The 21848-nt window shown below is 43.4% G+C and overlaps 1 protein-coding gene across 1 annotated transcript in view; it reads left to right on the top strand.

The window, feature by feature from the left end:
• The first annotated feature begins 10993 nt into the window (after positions 1 to 10993).
• The window catches only part of GALNT14 (polypeptide N-acetylgalactosaminyltransferase 14), a 716679-nt gene continuing 705824 nt past the window's right edge, over positions 10994 to 21848 (top strand). The window contains exon 1 of the mRNA XM_077485880.1: positions 10994 to 11286. Within this exon, the coding sequence (XP_077342006.1) occupies positions 11161 to 11286 (126 nt within the window). The 5' untranslated portion in view covers positions 10994 to 11160. The remainder of the gene's footprint in view (positions 11287 to 21848) is intronic.

The following is a 21848-nucleotide window of genomic DNA, read 5'->3' on the forward strand; positions in this document are numbered from 1 at the left end:
TCACTCCTCTTTCTTTCTTCCCACTCTCTCTTGTTTTCTTTCTTTCCTTCGTCTTCTCTTTGTTTCTGTTTTCCCTTCATGTCTTATCATCGTGCTTTACTTCCATCCATCATATTTTCTATGTTCCTTTCCTCCTTTCCCTTCCTTCTCCTTGCTCTGTTTTCCCTTTGTTCGTTTCCGCCCTTTCTTTCTTTTGTCATTCTTCCCTCCCTTCTTTCTTTTTCTCTTTCTTTCTTTGACAGCAGAAACCAATAACTCCAAAAAACTATTTGCACCTAGCTCCAGCCCCCCCTACTTCTCCCACAATTTGATTTTTTTCTTGTTAAGCGTTTTCACCTTTTTTTGTGCTGCACAGCACAGGACTTCCTCTTTTCTTGCCCAGGCAAGAATGGTGTTGTATTCCTGTTGCCTCACAGTATATGTGTGCCCCCAGTTTCTATTCCGGACTTTCAGGTCCCAGCAGAGGCAAGGCTTTCCCCATTCATGCATGAAGACACCACCGTTTTGGAGGCTCAGGGACAGCGCATGCGCAGATATGCTAAAGGCCTGTGCCAGCTCCCGAAGACTGGGCAGAGCCCTTTGGCACATGCACAGATGCTGGACTGGTGAGGAGGGATGGTGCCAGCTTTATGGGAACTGAAGCTAAATTTTAATTTTCTAGTATTTTTATTTGCCTGGTTCCTCCTCTTCTCCCTCATTACCAGGTTAATGGAAATTTTAAATAAAAATAACTTTCCATTTTCATTACCTAATTTTAGACTCACTGACACCATCACAGGGTCTCTATACTTCTGATTCGGGTGAGTGGGTGAGCGAGCTGCTCTGCGGGTGAGAGAGCGGGCAGCTCTGCGGGTGAGAGCGGGCGGGAGGCTGTGAGTGCGGGCACGCAGCTGGGCGGCTTTGTGGGTGAGCGGACAGCTGGTCAATATGGGACCCGGCCAGTGCAGTTCTGCCCTCACTGTGCAGGTAGCCGCCGGAAGCAGAGAGATAACATCATCTCTCTTCTGCCTGACTGGCAAGGTGCTGCCTGACTCTGGGATACAGCAAGAGACCACCTTAGCAGGAAAGTGACACAGCAAGAGAAAATCCGCAATGTGTGGCAGGTGACGTGGCATTCCTAGGTAACACTCGGATTTGATGCCGAGCCTCTATGAGTGAAAGAACTGGAATCCAATGAATGAAAGGGTTGGGCCATGGACAGCACAGCTGGTGAGGAATGGGCTAGGTGATGCTGGAATTCCTCCAGCCAGGAAATGGTGAGCTCTGACTTGCTGCAGCTTCTAATGCACACTATGAGAAGCTCAGAGTGTGCAGTAAAATCAGAGTAAGCCATTTCAGTAGAGGAGAGGAGCCTGTGCAAGACTGAAGGCAAGGCTGGTGTTGATGTTTAAGTGGTAAATAAATTAATTAAAATATTATTTTTCTATAGAAAGGTTACCATTTTATGGAAGCACCAGTCCCCACGTGTGTTTGGATATTTTTTAAATTTGATTTCACCGACGACATGTCCTAATCCTATAATATCCTGTAATCCGCAGACAGCTTCCAATTACAGAGTGATATTGATGTAAAATAATTGTAGGAGAAGTGAGCAGCCCATTAGACAATTCATTAAAACACGGAGCTCCAGGACATGAAATGTTAGATTAAAATAGCGGCGTAGTAAACACTCGATGACACGACAAATACACCACCGCTGATTTATACACTGCTATGGAACATGCAAGAAATAGCATTTGTTATTATTACAATCCAATTATATTTTATATATCTGTTATTCCAATGATTCTAATGGAGAATGTACTCTAAAGTAGAACTAAAGGCAAAACTTTTTGTTTTTAATTCTGACTGGAACAGAGAGGGATTAGGTCAGATCATTTTTGTTGTCTCTGTCCCTATTAGGGAGATTCACTCTCGCTATTTGTCATGCTCACCTTTATAGGCGTGTGCACTGGGTGTGTCAGGTGTGCCAGGGCACACCCTAATCACCCTGTGTGGTGCAGATTTCCCCTGTTTAAACCCATGATATTTTAGCAAAGCCCCATTACAGGGCTCCTAAAATATTTAAAAAGAAATAATAATAAAATAAAAAAAGTACAAACTACTGACACCATCCACTGCCCTACTGACACCGTGTATTGTTGCACACATGCATGTGTTTGAGCTTTGAGATGCACATTCTAATAGGCTGTGCACACCCTATGCTCACCTTTAACATTGAAAGTGTGGGCCAATTCATATCAGAACGTGGTGCAGGAAACCCACATTCTGTGCGCTTTGTGGTGTCGGTCAGACCTAAAAGTGAATCCTAAATTTTGGGTTGTCACCAGAAAAGTAAAAAAGGGAAAATCTTCCAATGCTGTCACTAGATCTGGTCAACCAAGGAGTCCTCTTGTTTGGAGGGATTTCCTTCCACTTCCTGTTTTGGCTATAGAAGGAAATCTCCCCAATAGAACACAAATGGCAAAAATAAATGACAAGGGTCATAACTAGAGGTTGTAACCCTAAAAGAAAAAAGATCCTGTTCTTCTAAAGGAGGGGTAATGAATTAAAATTCATGAAGGTCCAGTTAGTAAAATTTTCTTCCAGCGGAAGTCACTGCTGGTGATTGGTGTGCTGCATTTTTTTTTGGGGGGGGCGGGGGGGGGAGTTCCTTGCAGCTTTGCAGCTTTTTTAGTGCTCTGTCACTTTTTAAACAGCTTTTTTTTTTCTTCCTTCAGCCTACTAATTAAGGGGAGTGGTTAATTGGTCACGGGTGCTTGAGGCCTATATAACTTTCTGTAAAACTAATTCTAATTTTGAGCCTGCCACCTTTTTGCTTGCTGGAACTTAGACAAAGTGGAACTGGACTAAGTGATGAGTTAAAAACCAGAGTGGAAAACAGGTTATAACAGGGGTCAAAGTACCTGTGTAGTGTGAGTGTGTACCAGTGTATTGTAACTACACGAGTGCTGCATTGATTATTAGTGTCAGGTTGTACCTGAGTTTGGCAGTACCGGTGTGTTGTGAGTAGGGATGAGCTCAGGTGTGTTCGCCTGGAACACGTGCAGAGCCCGCCAGGAAGTCGGTGCAGCGCTGTGCTAATCACAGGCAGTGAGACATTGCCCGATCTCTGCAGCCGCACATCGTGCAATGTCTCACTGCCTGTGATTAGCACAGCGCTGCGCCGACTTCCTGTCAGGCTCTGCACGTGTTCCATGCAAACACGCCTAAGCTCATCCCTAGTTGTGAGTAACTGAATGTTGTCTGAATAGTGTGTGTACCTTTGTATTCGGAGTGCATGTAGGCTGCGAGTGCACGTGCTTGGCAAGTACCTGTGTGTTTTCTTGTTGAGTACCTGTGTATTGTATTGTTGAGTACCTGTGTATTGTATTGTTGAGTATTAATGTTAGGAAGCTGGTTGTTAGGTAATTTGGACAGTGTATAATCTCCAATCCTCATTAAATTGGTAGATACGATGCCCGGCGGATGTGGAGATGCGACTCAGTGTACATCTTGGGGCATGTATGCGTTCCTTGATCATCTGATCAAGGGTGAATACCGCTGTGCAAAATGTAAGCACACTGTTTCCCTGAAAGCCCAGACTCTGAATCTAGGGAAGCAACTGTCAGCACTGAGAAGACCCTCCATACTAAAGGTGAGCCGGGAACATACCCGGCAGGGGCCAGTACAGAGGCGGGTGGAGACAAAGAGGTGCAGGCACTAGAAACGAGTAGATGGGTGACTATTGGGAAGGATAGAGGGAAGTGCCAGGGAGGCCGATCCAGGGCTGGAGCATCCCAATAAGTACTCTCCATTGAGTGACATTGGTGAAACCGGTCAGGGACCAGCACTGCTGGAGCTGAGGGACTCCCCTAGCCTCCAGGGGAAGAACTCCTCCAGTGAGGGGGGAGCGGAGGGACAGCAAAGACAGTTTCTGGTGGAGGGGACTCTCTTAATTGTGCTGATAAAGTTGGCTTGCGAGGAGATGAGCTCATGAACTGAAACAATGGCATACACTTATGTGAGAAATTATAAATGTCACTTAAATCTGCCCCTTCCTAGCTGTGATTTAGCATCTGAGCTCCCCTTGCTCCCACTCCCAGCAGTGATTTTGTTTGCAGCTTAACTAAGAGGGTTTAACCCTTCCCCATTCTATCTAAAAAAAAAAAAAAAAAAAATTGTAAAAGTTATTGGTACAGAGACATGCTAAAAATGACACCTACAAAGCTCCCAACAGTCCCTTATTTAAAAAGACTTTCCCCCTTTTGGAACCCAACCTTTCTGTCCTCCTCAGTTCCCCTTCTTTATGGTGTGATATAGGCCTCTATGAAAATGTACCATTTGCATCACCAAAGTTATTAAATTACACTAAGTACATCATCTGACCTCTAAATTCCTACCTTTTGTTATTATGAAATTTATATAAAGGAAAATTAGGAATGAGAAAAGTACCTGTGGGTACAACCTTTTCTTTATGATCTGCATAGCAGGAGTGTATGGTTTGCTTACATAATTTAATTTTTTTTATAAAAAGAATCCCCCCTTCTCCCCTCTCGGGGGGGGATATGGACAAAGCAGGGAGAATCAATAAAACATTTCTAAGCTGCCTGAAAAAAATAACAGATAGATGGGGGTCGGTTGATTGGTTGATATGGGCAACAGCACCAGCTGAGAAATAACTTGTTTCAGACACTTTTTTTATGAATCCCCCCCAGTTTGTCTTTTCTGCAAAAAAACAAAAAAGGCCTTCCAATTCACAATTGTATTTTTCCTGGGAAGAGATTCACTTTAATTTCATCTTTCCCATTGATATATTACAAAAATCATATTTCTTCTGAAATTTCAGGGGAATTAAAACTCCCAATATAATGAGGCATCAATTGGGCTTTTAATATTCTAATAATATGGAAATAATAATAATAATATGGAAAGGTGGTGTGGGTCCCAGCATACCCTGAGTTCCTTACCTGCCTACTGGGCACTTTACCCAGCCCCAGGGCCGTCTTTAAGGCAGGGCAAAAGGGGCAGCTGTCCTGGGCCCTGTCATTGTTGTGAGGCCCAAAGCAGCTGCCTCATACTTGCCAACTATACCAGTTTAAATTCCCTTGTCCCTTGAAGTTTTAGTCCTGTGCTGTGTCCCGATATTTCAGTGTGAAGTGCTGCTATTAATGCTGCCCAGCTCTGCCCTATTGTTGTGTACAGAGGACTCACCAGCAAACACTGTTTACATTTAAATAACCATCAATCATATGTAAATAACATAAGCATTCATAGGTAAATAGCCGAGGTAGACAGCATTGATATGTAAATAAAAGCAGCATTCATATGTTTATCATGTGCCCCCTGCAGTGAGAGGATGAAGAGGAGAAGATGTGCTGTAACCTATAGCAACCAATCAGTGAGCAGTATTACTGTACAGTAATCTCTAGCAACCAATCAACAAGCAGAAATCATGTGCTGTAACCTCTAGCAATTAATCAGTGAGCCTTAATGTGTGCTGTAACCTCTAGCAACCAGTCAGTAAGCGGTAATAATATACTGTAACCTCTGGCAACCAATCGCAATTTCTGCCTGATCTGATACAGTAAACTGATTTTAAGTCTAGCTGCTATTTATTGTATGTCTCAGAACAGGTGGAGAGAAAAATTGCATGGGGCTGGGGGGCCCAAGAATTTTTTTTGCCCAGGGTCCAATCAATATTAAAGATGGCCCAGCCCCCAGCCACAATACCTGGGCTCCTGGGCACCTTACCCAGTTCCTGGACTCTTTACCTGGCGGCTGAGCTCCTTACTTGCCCCCCCCCCCCCACCCCCAATACGCTACCTAGCCCTGGGCTCTTTACCTGGCCCCAGATTCAATACTTCTGCACTTTAAACTGGGCTCCTCCTTTCCTGGAGTTCTGGACCCTGGCTCCTCACCTGCCTCCCGAGCTACTAAAAATGACTAAACTTCCAATTTAACTCAGCTCCAGTAAAGAGTGAATCATGGTGAGAGGCATCAATTGGGCTTTTAATATTGTTTTGGAAAGGTTGGTGTGGGTCCCAGCAGCCCCTGGGCACCTTACCTATCTCTAAGGCCACGTACACACGCGGGGACTGTTCGCCCAACTTTGTCCGTCAAACAGTTTCAGCGGACAGTCCGCTCAAAATTAGCATGGACGGACTTGCCCACACACGACGAAAGAACAGTCCGCTGAAACCGTGCGCGATCACGTGAGCGGCACGTACGACGGGACTAGAAAACGACGTCCTATACACTGCAATGCAAACTTCGGCGTGTAAATCCTTTCTGAGCATGCGCGGAACTTAGTTTGACGAACAAGCCTACACACGAGGGGACTGTTCGCTGAAACAAAGTTTCAGCGGACAGTTTTTCGGAATTTCCGAAAAACTTTGTTCAGCAGACTGTCCGCTGAAACTGTCCGCTGAAAGCCCACACACGAGCGGACTGTCCGCCGAAACACTGTTCAGCGGACAAAGTTGAGCGAACAGTCCCCGCGTGTGTACGCGGCCTAAGCCCTTGTACACACGGTCGGAGATTCCGACGGAATGTGTCCGATCGGACCGTATTGTCGGATAATCCGACTGTGTGTGGTCTCCATCAGACTGTTTCCGTCGGAATATCCGACGGACCAAGTTTTCCAACTTGTCTATAAAATTTTCCGACAACATGCTCCGATCGGACATACTCCGATCATGTATAGCCTACTCCGACGGACAAAGTGCCACGCATGCTCAGATCAAATTCCTAGACCAAAGCTATTGGCTACTAGACTGAACGTAGTCCCGTCGTAACGAAATAACGTCATCACGTTATGTACAATCGGATTTTCCGACAACTTTGTCCGACCTTGTGTATGCAACAGTTTCGGACAAAATCCGTCGGACAAAATCCAACGGATTTGGTTGTCAGAATATCCGACAGTGTGTACAAGGGCTTAGGCTCTTTACCCAGCATTTGGGCTACTTACCTGGGCACATTACCTAGCCCTGGGCACTTAACCTGCTCCTGGTCTCCTTAGCTGCCTTACATAGCCCCTGGGCACCTTATAGCAGCATAATGCTGTGTACACACGGCCAGACTTTGACAGCAAAGGTCAGAGGGAAAACAAATCTGCCGGACAATTCGATCGTGTGTGGGCTTCATCGGACCTTTGCTGTCAAAAAATCCAATGGACTTTAGATTTAGAACATGTTTCAAATCTTTCCGACAGACTCAAATCCGGTCTAAAAATCCATTCGTCTGCTAGTCCAACGGACGAAAACCGACGCTAGGGCAGCTATTGGCTACTGGCTATGAACTTCCTTATTCTAGTCCAGTCGTACGTCATCACGGTCGAATCCATCAGACTTTGATGTGATTGTGTGTGGTCAAGTCTGTTCGTTCGGAAAGTCCGCCAGGAAGACCGTCGGCCCTAGTCTGCCGGAAAGTCCGGTCGTGTGTACACGGCATTAGACCGAAATACAGGAAGGTAATATATTGCAGGTTACTGGCAGCATTTGTTTTCTTTTTTAGACTTTTTTGCCTAGTGATCCGGCCAGTAAAACACTTTTGATGGCCGCACTCTGTATGGAGGAGTAATAGAGACACCTTTTGGACAGCAACATTGTCATTTTTGGGAGAAATCAATGTTAAATGTACCAGCAGATGTGACCAACAAATTAAAGCCAAACTCCAGCTAACATTTTATAAGCGCTTTCCTTTGGGATAAAGGTTTTACATGAATAAATGAGTACTGTTCGTGATACTTTTATTGTTTATTTGCACTAACATACAATTTTTCAGGACTTAGGCACACAAATAAATAAAGCCTGATCATTTGTAAGCACCCTTGTCAGTGGTAAATGGTTTGCCTCAGCCCTCTAACTGCTACATCTGCAGCACAGTTTGATCTGGTAAAGGAAATTGAAAAACAGACTTAAGCCTCATACACACGATCAGACTTTGTACAAGCTTTTCCGTGGCCTTTGGTACAAAGGGCATTGGCTGTAAATTTGTTTTGCATATACACGATCTGACTTTTTAGGCAACAAACACAAAAGTAGTGACGTTTCAATGTACTGTTGACACTTCAAAAGAGAACCTTCAATTACTCCAGCGCCACCATTTGGTCCACTTCTGTATTGTTGTCTTATCTTTTGCATTGGTTCTGAGCAAGCGTGTTTGTACTTTGTACAAAAGTCCAATGGTTTTGTGTACACACGATCGGACTTTGCTCCATCGGACTTATGTTGTCAAAAAGTTTGTCCGTTCACACAGCCAACAAAAGTCAGATGAAAACCGAAAAAGTTTGTCCGATGGAGCGTACACACGGTCAGATGTTGCCTCAAAACAGCTAATTTGCATGTTTGTTGTCAAAAAGTCCGATCGTGTGTACGGCCTTTACTGGCATGACCACCAGGTGTAACTAAAGACACAAAAAGTCTAAAAAGAAAATACAGCCATTATATGGAATATTTGGCGAGCTGCAATATACAGTGCCTTGAAAAAGTATTCATACCCCTTGACATTTCCACAATTTGTCATGTTAAAACCAAAAACGTAAATGTATTTTATTGGGATTTTATGTGATAGACCAACACAAAGTGGCACATAATTGTAAAGGGGAAGGAAAATGATAAATGGTTTTCAAATTTGTCAATAATTTGTAGAACCCCCTTTCGCTGCAATTACAGCCACAAGTCTTTTTGGGAATGTCTCCATCTTTGCACATCTAGAGAGTGACAATTGTGCCCATTCTTCTTTGTAAAATATCTCAAGCTCTATCAAATTGGATGGAGAGTGTCTGTGAACAGCAATTTTCAAGCCTTGTCACAGATTCTCAGTTGGATTTAGGTCTGGACTTTGGGCCATTTTAACACATGAATATGCTTTGATCTAAGTCTGAACCATTCAATTTTAGCTCTGGCTGTAGTTCAGGGTCCTTGTCCACCTGGAAGGTGAACCTCCTTCCCCAGTCTCAAGTCTTCAGCAGACTCAGAACAGGTTTTCCTCTAAGATTGCCCTGTATTTGGCTCCATCCATCTTCCCATTAACTCTGACCAGCTTCCCTGTCCCTGTTGAAGAAAAGCATCCCCACAACAAGAGGCTGCCACCACCATGTTTCACGGTGGGGATGGTGTGTTCAGGGTGATGTGCAGTGTTATGCCGCGTACACAAGATCAGACTTTCCGACAACAAAACCGTGGATTTTTGTTCGAAGGTTGTTGGCTCAAACTTGACTTGCATACACACTGTCATACAAATGTTGGCCAACAATTACAAACTTACAAGAGTACAAGACATACAGCGAGCCGATAAAAAGGAAGTTTAATAATGATGCGTGATTCCGAGCATGCGTGTTTGTAGTTTGGACTTTTGTCCGATGGACTTGTGTATACACGATTGGAAAATCCAACAACAAACATTTGTTGGCGGAAAATATGAGAGCACGCTAGCCAACATTTGTTGGGGGAAAGTCCAACAACAAATGTTCAATGGAGCATACACTGGTCAGATTTTCTGCTAACAAGCTCACATCCAACATTAGTTGTCGGAAAATCCGATCGTGTGTACGAGGCATTCGTTTTCCACCACACATAGCGTTTTGCTTTTAGGCCAAAAAGTTCAATGTTGGTCTCATCTCACCAGAGCACCTTCTTCCACATGTTTGGCGTGTCACATAGCAAACTGAACTTCTTAATGTCTTTCTTCCAACAATGGCTTTCTTCTTGCCACTCTTCCATAAAGGCCAGATTTGTGGAGTGCATGACTAATGCCATGTGCAGACGATTGGAATTTCTGACAACCAAACTGCGGATTTTCTTTTTCCCTGATGGATGTTGGCTCAAACTTGTCTTGCATACACACGGTCGCACAAATGTTGTTGGAAACTCTGATCGCCAAGAACACGGTGACGTACAATGCGTACGACGAGCCGAGAAAAATGAAGTTCAAGAGCCAGTGCAGCTCTTCTGTGAGATTCAGAGCATGCGTGGAACTTTGTGCGTCGAAATTGTGTACACATGCTCGGAATTTACGAGAACGGATTTTGTTGTCGGAAAATGTGAGTTCCAGCTCTCAAATATCTGTTGTCGGAAATTCCGACAGCAAACGTCCGATAGAGCCTACACACGGTAGGAAATTCCGATAACAAGCTCACATTGAAGATTTGTTGTCGGAAATTCCGATCGTGGGCATAATAGCTGTCTTGTGGACAGATTCTCCCACCTGAGCTGTGGATCTCTGCAGCTCCTCCAGAGTTCCCATGGACCTCAGGGCTGCTTCTCTGATTAATGCTCTCTTTGCCCGGCCTGTCGGTTTAGGTGGACGGTCATGTCTTGGTAGGTTTGCAGTTGTGCCATACTCTTTCCATTTTCAGATGATGGATTGAACAGCTCTGTGAGATGTTCAAAACTTGGGATATTTTTTTATAACCTAAAACTGCTTTAAACTTCTTCACAACTTTATCCCTGACCTGTCTGGTGTGTTCCTTGGCCTTCATGATGCTGTTTGTTCACTAATGTTCTCTAACAAATCTGAGAGCTTCACAGAACAGCTGTATTTATAATGAGATTAAATTACACACAGGTTGACTCTATTTAATAATTAGGTGACTTCTGAAGGCAATTGGTTCACTCGATTTTAGTTAGGGGTATCAGAGTAAAGGGGGCTGAATACAAATACACACCACACTATTTAGATATTTATTTGTAAAACAATTTGAATATAATTTTCCTTCCACTTCACAATTATGTGCCACTTTGTGTTGGTCTATCACATAAAATACATTTACGTTTTTGGTTGTAATACAAAATGTGGAATATTTCAAGGGGTATCAATACTTTTAAGGGCACCGTATTACCTCTTTTTAAACACTTCTCTATCTGGCCCCCGGACACTTTCCTGGCACCCCGCTCCTTACCTGCCCAGGTGAGCGCCGGGCACAGCGAGTGTCTTGCGGTTGGGGGTGCAGTGACGGTGGTGTCCGGCAGGGGGCGCCGCTCCCCCCGTCAATCTGGCTCCGTTGCTCGGTCTCAGTGTCATTCCTCCGCTGGTATAGCCGGGCACACAGCTCGGTGCCAGCTCCGCTCTGCCCGTCCTCCCTCCTCCCTCCCTCTACCTGGAATGAGAGCTCCACCCTGATCCGGGGCATACACATGGCGGCGGGCACCGGGCATCCATGACCCCCCCTGGACCATGAGGCGGATGGCTCGCCGGCTGGTACTGTCACTGATCGGGCTGGTGTGGGTCGCCATCCTCATCTTCTTACTGGGCGGCCGGAGGAAGTTGGAAGCCGAAGATTCGGACGGCGACGGAACCAAGGTAAGCCCGGGGACCCCCTCTCCCCTCACCTGGACAGGTGTGCCGACTCCTCCCTCCTGCTGGCTGGACTCCTGTCACCTCCAACCAGACTGACTGCCATCCCTCCCAACTTCTCCAGCACAAGTGTCACCCTCCCGGGGCTCAGGGGGAGTCTGGAGGGCTTGTGGTTCTTGGGGTTTCCAGCTCCTCACCCCAGTATTACTCCACAACACTTTGGACTTTTTAGGGACCTAAGAGAGGAACCCCCAAATGGTGACAGCGACAAAGGTGCAAAAGTCCCCCTAAAAAGTCCAAAAAGGAATTTGATATAAAAAAAAGGTCAGTGTAACTCTCCTGACATCCACCATAAACGGGAATGTGAGTTTTGGGTGGAGCGACCCTTCCATGCTGGCTATACTGCCTGATAGGTGATAAAAGGGGTGAGCAATGGGGGCAGTGCCAGGGCTGAGACCACATGGGGTACCCCCCACACTAGACCTTTTTGAGATCGGTATACCTGGTCAGTCACCTAACTGGGGGGTCAACTACTCAACAGCGAATTAAAAGAATAAAATAATGTATATTAGTGTCACCTCACCGTGACTGATGAGCAGATAACCAATAATACAGGACCTGTATAATACAGTTATATTAGATAATATATAACATAATCACATATAAAAAATATATTATGTATATAATATGACTGTATTATACAGGTCCTGTATTATTATTCTCATCACTGTATATATAGATATCTATCTATCTATCTATCTATATATATATATATATATATATATATATATATATATATATATATATATATATATTTTCTATCTATCTATAGATAGATAGATAGATAGATATAGCGAGATAGATAGATAGATAGATATCAGATATATACTTATATATTAGTATAAAAATTACAGTAATAATACAAAAGCATCGTCATATAATATAAATATAATAATAGTATAAAAATACAGTAATAATAGTATATTCATATCATCATATATACTGTATATACCATACATATAATATAATAGTAAATACAGTAACATTAGGGAGAGGATAATAGTATATTCATAACAGCATATATACTGTATATACCATAAATATAATATAATAATATGGTAATAATATAATAGTAAATACAGTAACATTAGGGAGAGGGTAGAAGGAAGCCCTCAAGATTCCCACCAATGGAATTCCAATGTAATGTCTGCTTTTTTTTTTAACCAATTTTGTCTTTGTATTAACTAACCCGGCCGTTCTCACTGACCGATCTGATCAGAGTTCACAGGAGAAGTTGGAAAACTTTAACAGCAGATCAGACTTTCTAACAAGGAGGGACCCTTGAAATAACATTTAGGACTTAAGCTGGCCATGCACTATGCAATCTCTGTACAATCTACTGTAGACTTATTGCTCTAAATGTCAAAATTATTTCAGTAATAATAGTAAAATTAAGCTAATAATAATAATAATAAAAAACAGAAAATAAACTCAGAGCGTAAGCATTGTAGTGTTGCATTACATTGATAGTCAGGGTAGTACTCCTATATCAGTGGTCATTGTAGTAGCCATTATATTAGTGGATGGTATAGTACCCCTTATATTAGTGATTGTTGTAGTACACTTTGTATTGGTGGTTGGTGTAAACCACCTTATATCATATGGTTGGTGTAGCTACCTTCGTTTTGGTGGTTAGTATAGTACCCGTTATATTGGGGGTGAGTGTAGTACCCCTTAAATTGGTGGTCATTGTTGTACCCCTTATATTGGTGGTTAATATGATACCCCTTATATTAGGGGTGAGTTTAGTACCCCTTATACTAGTGGTCGGTGTTGTACCCCTCGTATTGGTGTCAGTATAGTACTCCTTATAATGGTCAGTGTAGTACCCCTTATTTTGGTGGTCAGTGTAGTACCCCTTATATTGGTGGTCAGTATAGTACCCTCTTGTATTGGTGGTTGGTGTAGTACCCCTTGCATTGATGGTCTGTATAGTACCTCTTATGTTGGTGGTCAGTCTTGTACCACTTATGTTAGTGATCCGTGTTATACCCCTTGTATTGGTGGTCAGCCTTGTACCCCTTCTGTTGGTGATCAGTGTTTTACCCATTGTATTGGTGGTCAGTATAGTACCTCTTATGTTAATGGTCAGTCTTGTACCCCTTGTATTGTTGGTCAGTGAAGTACTCCATTACATTGGTAGTCAGTGGGGAAGCCCCCCCCCCCCCCAGGTTGGTGGTTTAGAAAACAAGGGACCCCTTACACTGGTGGTCAGTGTGAAAATGTCCTCACAGAGAGATGAAAAGATCTTTGGCATCAGTGGTAACTTATTTGAGAGGCAGAAGTTGCTGATTAAGGAACCCCTGGTAACCTCTGATGGAATCCTGAGAGTTCAGAGAGTTCCGCAGAGTTCTGGCTGATAAAAGTCTGCCCCCCCCCCCCACCCCCACTGTTCTCTATTGCCTCCTATCCTATTGGGGTGTTTTTTTTTTTTTTTTTTTACATTTCCCATGTTTGTGCAAATTGCTTCCAGACCTTATTAGGAAGAAAATAATGATAATAAATAATAACGATAATAGTTACATGATTTTGTCACTTTGTTAATATAGACAGTGATAATATTATTGTTGTTTCTGTTCACTACATTGTTATTACTAGTAGAAATGTGCATGTTCACTGAATGGGATGAATTCCTAAAACAATTCTTAGTAGTATATACAATACGGTTCAATGAGTTTAACAGTCTGAGGGATGGATTGAAAAATATCATGTATAGTGCAGCATATGGGGTGCAGCGGTTTGGGGAATGGAATGCATAGTGTACTGTATAGCACAGCATATAGAGTACAGCTGTTTGGGGAATGGAATGCACTATATAATGTAGCATATAGCAGAGCATATGGGGTGGAGTGCAGCAGTCTGAGGAATGGAATATATATTGTATAGCTCATCATATAGAGTGGAGCAGTTTAGTGAATGGACTGTATAATGTTAATTTATAGCATATATAATAATATAATGTATCTCATAGCATATGGAGTAGACATTTTGGGGAATTTACTATATTATATATAACTTACAGAACAGTTTGTAGAGAGTAGCAGCTTGGTGAATGCACTTTATGATGTAATGAATAGCACAGCATATAGAAAGCAGCACTTTGTGATAAGTGGTGTGTCATTACATTGACAGTGGTGGTCAGTAGAGAAGTGTGCTGCTATCACAATTATATGAGTCACTACTGTTAATTATATTATCATTGTTGATGATGATGCTATTAATATTAATAATATTTGTAGACGCGTGTCTATTCATGCACCGTGATTAAATACTAAATTCCTTATTAAAGCTTCAATGGTATGAATGTGCAGTGTACAGAGTTCAGCAGTTGTAGAATGTAACTTATAGCACAGCTTACATTGGCAGCAGTCTGTGAAATGTAATGTATAGCGCTGCAGTCTGGGGAATATAATGTATAGCAGCAGTGTGTAGAATGTAATAGAAAGCACAGCTTCCATAGGGCCTCAGTCTGGTATATGTAATGCATAGCGTAACTTAAGGCATACGTCTGGAGAATGTAATGTATAGTACAGCTTACATAGGGCTAAAGTCTGGTGAATGTATTGGGCAGCAGTCTAGGGAAAGTAATGCATAGCACAGCTTACATAAGACTGTAGACTGGGGAATGCAATGCATAGCACAGCATACATAGGCCAGCAGTCTGGGGAATGTAATGTATAGCACAGTGTACTTACAGCAGCAGTCTGGGGAATGTAATGTATAGCACAGTGTACAAACAGCAGCAGTCTGGGGAATGTAATGTATAGCACAGTGTACATACAGCAGCAGTCTGGGGAATGTAATGTATAGCACAGAGTAAATACAGCAGCAGTCGGGTGGAATGTAATGTATAGCACAGTGTACATACAGCAGCAGTCTGGGGAATGTAGCGAATGCACAGAATACATAGTGCAGCAGTCTGGAGAATTAAATAAATATACAGTATACATAGGCAGCATTCGAGAATGTAAAGTATAGCATAGTGTGCAAAAGGCAACATTCAGAGGAATGTAATGTATAGCACTACAAAGAGCTAATGTATAGTCTACAAAGAGCAGCAGTTTGTGGTACATGGTGTGTTGTTACATTGGTGAAGGTCAGTTAAAGAAGTGGGCCATTATCACCATTACTTGTATCATAATAATAATAGTAATTGTAATAATGTTTTTTACTAGTTCTTTATTTATTGTTGTTATTCTATGATAATGTTGTAATATTGTTGCTGCCATGCCTGGAGTACAATTTGTATTATTATTATTCTTCCTGTGTTACATAAATGTACCGGTATTCATGCCAGACAGACATGTGTGAGCAGAGCTCTATGGAGTACTAGCAGGCGGGCCAGCATAATACCGCTGTTCTCTGTGCTGTTAGTATGCTCTATAATGGTACAAAGAACTACAAGCCCCAGCATACCTAGAAAGTCGCTGTGGTCAGCTAGCCCGCTCCTCGGGGGTGTAGAGGCTGAAGCAGAAAGAGTTTTGTGTAGCAGTCAGTGCTTGCAGGGACTTTTGCGCAGGCAGATCTTACTCTGTAGAGGATACCGTCATCCCTGTTCATTAAAGAGGACCTATGAGAAGAGCAATGCAGAAGCATGGTGCCATCTTTGTTCAGGCATCTGCATCACCCATGGTCACCATATACTTCCAAGACTGAGATGATGGCTGAAAAATGACACAATCATTTTAATTGCAACGCCTGTGCAGTTCTGTGATGTTTACAAATACCTGACACAGATCAGCCCCTGCTGCAGCCTCTGGTCTTGCCACTTTCTACCAACTACACTAACTGCGGGGGTTGGTAGGAGACTGGGAATACTTCCTCCTGTCTGCAACCGACGGGTAGCATTGTTGCAGCCTGGAAAAAGTCACTGGACTCAATTTTAATAATAAACTGCAGAGCTTTTTTTTTTTTTTTTAAGCGGAACTTCAGTCATTTTTTTCAACTTTCCTTCTATTAAACCTTCTGCCCTTATTGTTTTAACTTTGGATAGTAAAACATTCTTTTCTGCCAGTAAATACCTTACACAGCCTACTTCATGTGTCTTGTCTGGTAATAAGCCTAGGCTTATGACATCATGCACACCTCTCTCTCTTGTGCGGGTTTTCCAGGAAGGGGGGGGGGGTGAGTCATAAATGGGCCAATGAGAGCTGCAGGGCTTCAGAGCTGGAGGTGTGCCTCTGTGTGTCTGTGTAAATCCAGGAAGTGAACAGGCAGCAGCTTCAGCTACCCACAGTTAACATGGCTGCAGCCAGACTCAGTGGAGGGAGATTTCTGCAGCATATTTGGCAAATACAGATCATCACAGTATACATAAAATATTATGCAAAGTGGTTAGAGGGAAGCTTCAGAATGGCAAAGATGTTTTTATTACACATTGGGTGAGCAGACTGCAGTTCCTCTTTAATAAAAAAAAAAAAGTTGCTATACATTTGTACATGTCAGGGATGTATTCATACAGACAGTAAAGTCACTGAAGGGTCCACTTTAAATAAGCCATTTGGCTTTTTTTATTCTTAAATAAGACACCAACAATTTCATTAAGGGTCTGAGTACAACCCTCGGATGTCTATTACAAGATAAATGTCAGCTTCTGGATATGCTAACCAGCCCTATGGTTTTTAGTTGCAACACAGGTTTGCTGGTACTTGTTGTTCTCCAGCAGCAATGGCAGAGAATACACAGCAAGTGTGAAGCAATAAACAATCACGATTGTATTTGGGGTTATGGAGGTCGGACCCCTCTGAGTCTGACATAACCTATTAATACACGGCAGAGAAAATAGATGAGCGTTGTATCCAGTGAAGTGTGAATGGCTCCCGGTGATGTATAGGGCACCGCTACAGTGACTTCCATAAGGGAAAGGTGAAGAAGAGGTGTTTGTATTTCCCTGAATGTGTACCATGCTACGTTAAAGAACCATATTCTGATCCTTCTATGTGGTTACTACATATAATGATAGTAATCAATATATGAACTCTTTTATGTGTATCACATGTCTTTAAGTATGTTTGTATGCAGGGCTGCTGTTAGAAATCATGGAGCCCCGTACAGCCTTCCTGATAGGGCTTCACCAACCCTGACTCCACCCCCCGGGGTGCAGATGAACAGTGTCCCTGAATTTATCCGCCTACACCCCAAAAAAAAAAAAAGTCCCCCCTCTGCTCCCACCTCCTGGGCCTCCTGGGCCCCTTTGCTGATGTGACAGGGCGCAGGGAAATGTAATGTAGCACTGACCCCCTAAGGAGCTGCTGGTTTTATTTGGGCTTATCGTCTTGGGATTCTCGTGGTAGATGGCCCAAAGAATGTGAAAATTGAAACTGAATCCTCTTTTGGGTTATTTATTTAGAACAAAACAGAGTCTCTCAATAAAGAGTAGAGGGTTAGGAGTGAGTTCAGGTACTTAGATTGCACAAAATGGAAGTCTTTAGAGAAAATCCAGAGAATAGCAACCGTTTCACAACTGGATTTAACAACCCCAAGATAGATCTCTCTCACTAGGCCTAGCAGCTGGTGGGGTACTCAGTAAAGTCTCTGCCACAAACTTATGAGGTACAGGCATACTCCACTTTTAAGTACACAATGGGGTTTATTTACTAAAGCTGGAAAGTGCAAAATCAGGATCACTTCTGCATAGAAACCAATGAGCTTCTAACCCCAGCTTGGCAATAAAACCTGGAAGCTCATTGGTTTTGATTTTGCACTTTCCAGCTTTAGTAAATCAACCTCATTGTGTACTTAAAAGTGGGGTATGCCTGTAGACTTGAGCGTTACTGAGGGACGTAGATAAATTTAAAGAGCTAACATATGATACCAGGTTCTCTCAGCCGTTCCGGCGATACCATATGTGTGTTGATCCAGGCTGCGTCCTTCAACTAAGCCTCCAGGCTCCTTCAGAGAAACCAGCCTTGCGCACGGCCTTCTTCTGAAGAGTCCTCCCCTGGGGTTCTTCAGTTGCTGGGCCTCTCCTTTCAGATGAGACGGCACTGGACCACCCTTGGATCAGTAGGCCCTGAAACTTCACTCTGGCCTGTCCCTGCAGTTGCATCGCCTTGGGCCAGCTGGCCCCGAGACTCGGGATGCATGGTTCCGCACTCCAGGCCAGGAGGACCATGGGGTTGGGTCAGAAAGACCACCAGAACCCAACAGACAGAAAAGAAAAAATGGAACCCTGAACCACGTGGCATCGGTACCTTAAATACCACCCCCCAGAATGCACAGCAGGAAAACACTCCCACTGGGCTGGTTCAGAGAGAATAGTGGCATTCAATGCATCCAGCTAGACTGCATTTCTACTCTTGCCGAGCCATAGGCGACAAAAAAAGTTACCTGCGAGCGATATAATGAATATTCCCTTTCCTAACACTACACCGCCTCTCCGCCAATCAGGTGCTCGGATCTGTTACCCATCACCTGATTGCCTGAAACAGGCGCTGTGATTGGACACCTATCAGGCGACAGGTGCTGTGATTGGATGCTCAGTGGTCCAATCATAGCAGAGGAAGGGAAGAGAGAAGCTGTCCCACCGCCACCAAGACAGGGTATGTAGAGACAGCGGGCGGGGGGCACACTGTTAGCATTTGATATGGCATAGTGGCTGCATTTGATGGGGCACAGTGGGAGCATTTGATAGGTCATAGTGAGGCTGCATTTGATTGGGCACAGTGAGGCTACATTTGATTGGGCACAGTGAGGCTACATTTGATTGGGCACAGTGAGGCTGCATTTGATGGGGCACAACGAGTCTGTATTTGATGGGGCACAGTGAGTCTGTATTTGATGGGGCACAGTGAGTCTGTATTTGATGGGGCACAGTGAGGCTGCATATGATGGGCACAGTGGCTGCATATGATGGGCACAGTGGCTGCATTCAATGTTACACAGTGGCTGCATTTGATGGGACACAGTGGCTGCATAAGATGGGCACAGTAGCTGTATTTTATGGGGCACAGTGGCAGCATTTGATGGCACAGTGACTGCGTTTGATATGGCACAGTGGCTGCATTTGATGGGCACATTGGCTGCGTTTGATGGGCACAGTGACTGCATTTGATGGGCAAATTGGCTGTGTTTGATGGGCACAGTGGTGGCAATTGATGGGCACAGTGGCGGCAATTGATAGGCGGAGTGGTTGTGTTTGATGGTAAATGGCGGCAATTGATGGGCACAGTGGCTGCAGTTGATGGGGTACAGTGAGGCTGCAATTGATGGGATTTTTTTCAGAATTTTTTGTTTTGTTTGCGCTCCCCCCAAAAAATTTTGAGCACCAGCCGCCACTGACCCCTAGTAGTGTTATAGGTTGTCCCATCTCGTCCGAGCAGCTTGGCCTGTAGGCAAATGCACAGAACAGTAAAGAAAAAATGTAAGATACAAAAATAATTCATATACTGTGTATAATCATTACACATATTCCTTTCTAAGGTACCAGAATAAAATCTTTTTCAAGGTAAGACATGAAGAAGTCACACAGCCACAGAAGATATATTCATAGAATATGGAAGATATATTCTGATATGCACGCTACTATCCGGATCTGTGTGCAAAGATCAGATAAAGTGGGTAAAAATCAGCTGACATCAATGTATTTCTTGCAAATTCTGTCTGTTTATTGGGCTTGTAAGATTTATTGACAGAGACCTAGGAGGCGTCATTGCATTAAAGCCTGTATTCATCATTTTTTTCTTGCTGAATTTACAAAGCTGACAATGTAGCTGTTTAATTGTGTCCATGTGTCAGACAAGCGGTGAGGAGAGACCTCAGATAGCAGCGTGTTGCGGTTGACACTGGCAGGTTTACTGACAAAGGACCCGCTATGACAGCCTGGGGCTCCCAGCTGTGCCGTCGCTCTACATGGATAGATGTGCCTTAAAAAAGATGCCCATTTAATGAAATATAAATTGTTACTGATGTTCAAACACTTTTATTAAGGGCATTTTTTTTTTCTAACCTCAAACATGTGATGAAAATTGGGTGATATTGGTAATGCCATTTTGTTTTAATGAGCACCATTCTGTTTAATAAAAACGTAAATCCTATCTGAAAGATATTTCATTTTTCTAAAGTGCCATTTATTATAAATTATTGTAATTTCTTCATTTATTACATCAGTGCTGCTGATCTCAGGCAGCCTTTTTGCAGCCACTTCATATCTCGATGCACTCCAGTAATGGCTGCATGGTATGTCCCAGGATGAGTTACCTGATGGGGGCAACAGTAGACCATGCCTTTGTAATATATGATGGCCAGTTATAGTCTTCATTGGAACCAAATGTGACAACGCAGAAGCATATTTGGGAGACGGGCACAAAGTGTTGTAACCCTATAACAAATTATCACCCTATTAAAAAAAACTAAAGTAAACAAAACACTGGTAGTAGCAGTAAACATGTAAACTGTAATCCAAAGGTTTTAATGGAGGACTGCAGACACTAAATGCCTTGTGCACACAATGAGAATATCGGAAGAACGATCATCCTTTTTGTTTTTTTGCATGCTAGTCTCCTATCAAAAATCAAATTAGGAAAATTCTTGTACGATAGAATACAACTTCAGAAGTGATGTAATATATTATATTGTAATGTATTCTTTCGTTTGTGAGCATGCGTGGTCTTGGTCCCACAATTTTTTTATACAAATACCATACTAATTACAAGAAAATTGTATGTTCTGCTATCTTAAAAGGGTTGTAAACCCTCGTTTAAAAAATAAAAAATAAAATAAATAATAAACATATCATACTTACCTCCACTGTGCAGTTCGTTTTGCACAGTGTGGCCCCGATCATCGTCTTCTGGTGTCCCCCAATGGTGCTCGCAGCTCATCTTTACATCGGTGAACCCCCCTAGGAGAAGCGCTCTCCCGAGGGCGTTACCTTGCCGGTGTGTTCCCTGAGTCCAACATTTGCACCCATAGACACAGAATGCCGGACTTAGCCCCGCCCCCAGCGCCAGCGTCATTGGATTTGATTGACAGCAGCGGGAGCCAATGGCTGCGCTGCTATCAACCTATCCAATCAATAGCTGAGAACCCCTGGCAGAGAGGTACAGCGCGTCTCCGCCGAGGGAACAAACGGGCTCAGGTGAGTAAAACAGGGGGGCTGGTCAGTGACAGAAGTTTTTTCACCTTGACACATAGGATGCATTAATGTGAAAAAACATGTAGGTTTACAACCCCTTTAAAAAGGTAGAAAACCCTTACAGACCACTTTGACCTACAGGTAAACCTAGATTAAGGCTTACCTGTAGGTCCAAGAAATATCTCCTAAACCTACACGGTTTAGGAGATATTTGCAAATGACAGGCACCGCTGTCTACGGCGTATGTGCCGTAGAAAGCGGCGCACTAAGCATGCCGCTGCTAACGGCAATCATGCCAGTAGCGGCGTCTCCCAAGCGCATGCGTGGGGGTGATGTCATCACGGCTTCGGCCAGTCACAGCGCCGGAGCCGCGATACCCGGAAGTCACTTTGGGTATCATGGCGGCGTCGGAGGAGGACAACGAGGATCGCTT

The sequence above is a fragment of the Lithobates pipiens genome, unplaced genomic scaffold (genome assembly GCF_037356315.1).
Source record: "Lithobates pipiens isolate NorthernLeopardFrog02 unplaced genomic scaffold, aLitPip1_a1.2 Scaffold_18, whole genome shotgun sequence".
In the NCBI taxonomy this organism is placed as follows: domain Eukaryota; kingdom Metazoa; phylum Chordata; class Amphibia; order Anura; family Ranidae; genus Lithobates; species Lithobates pipiens.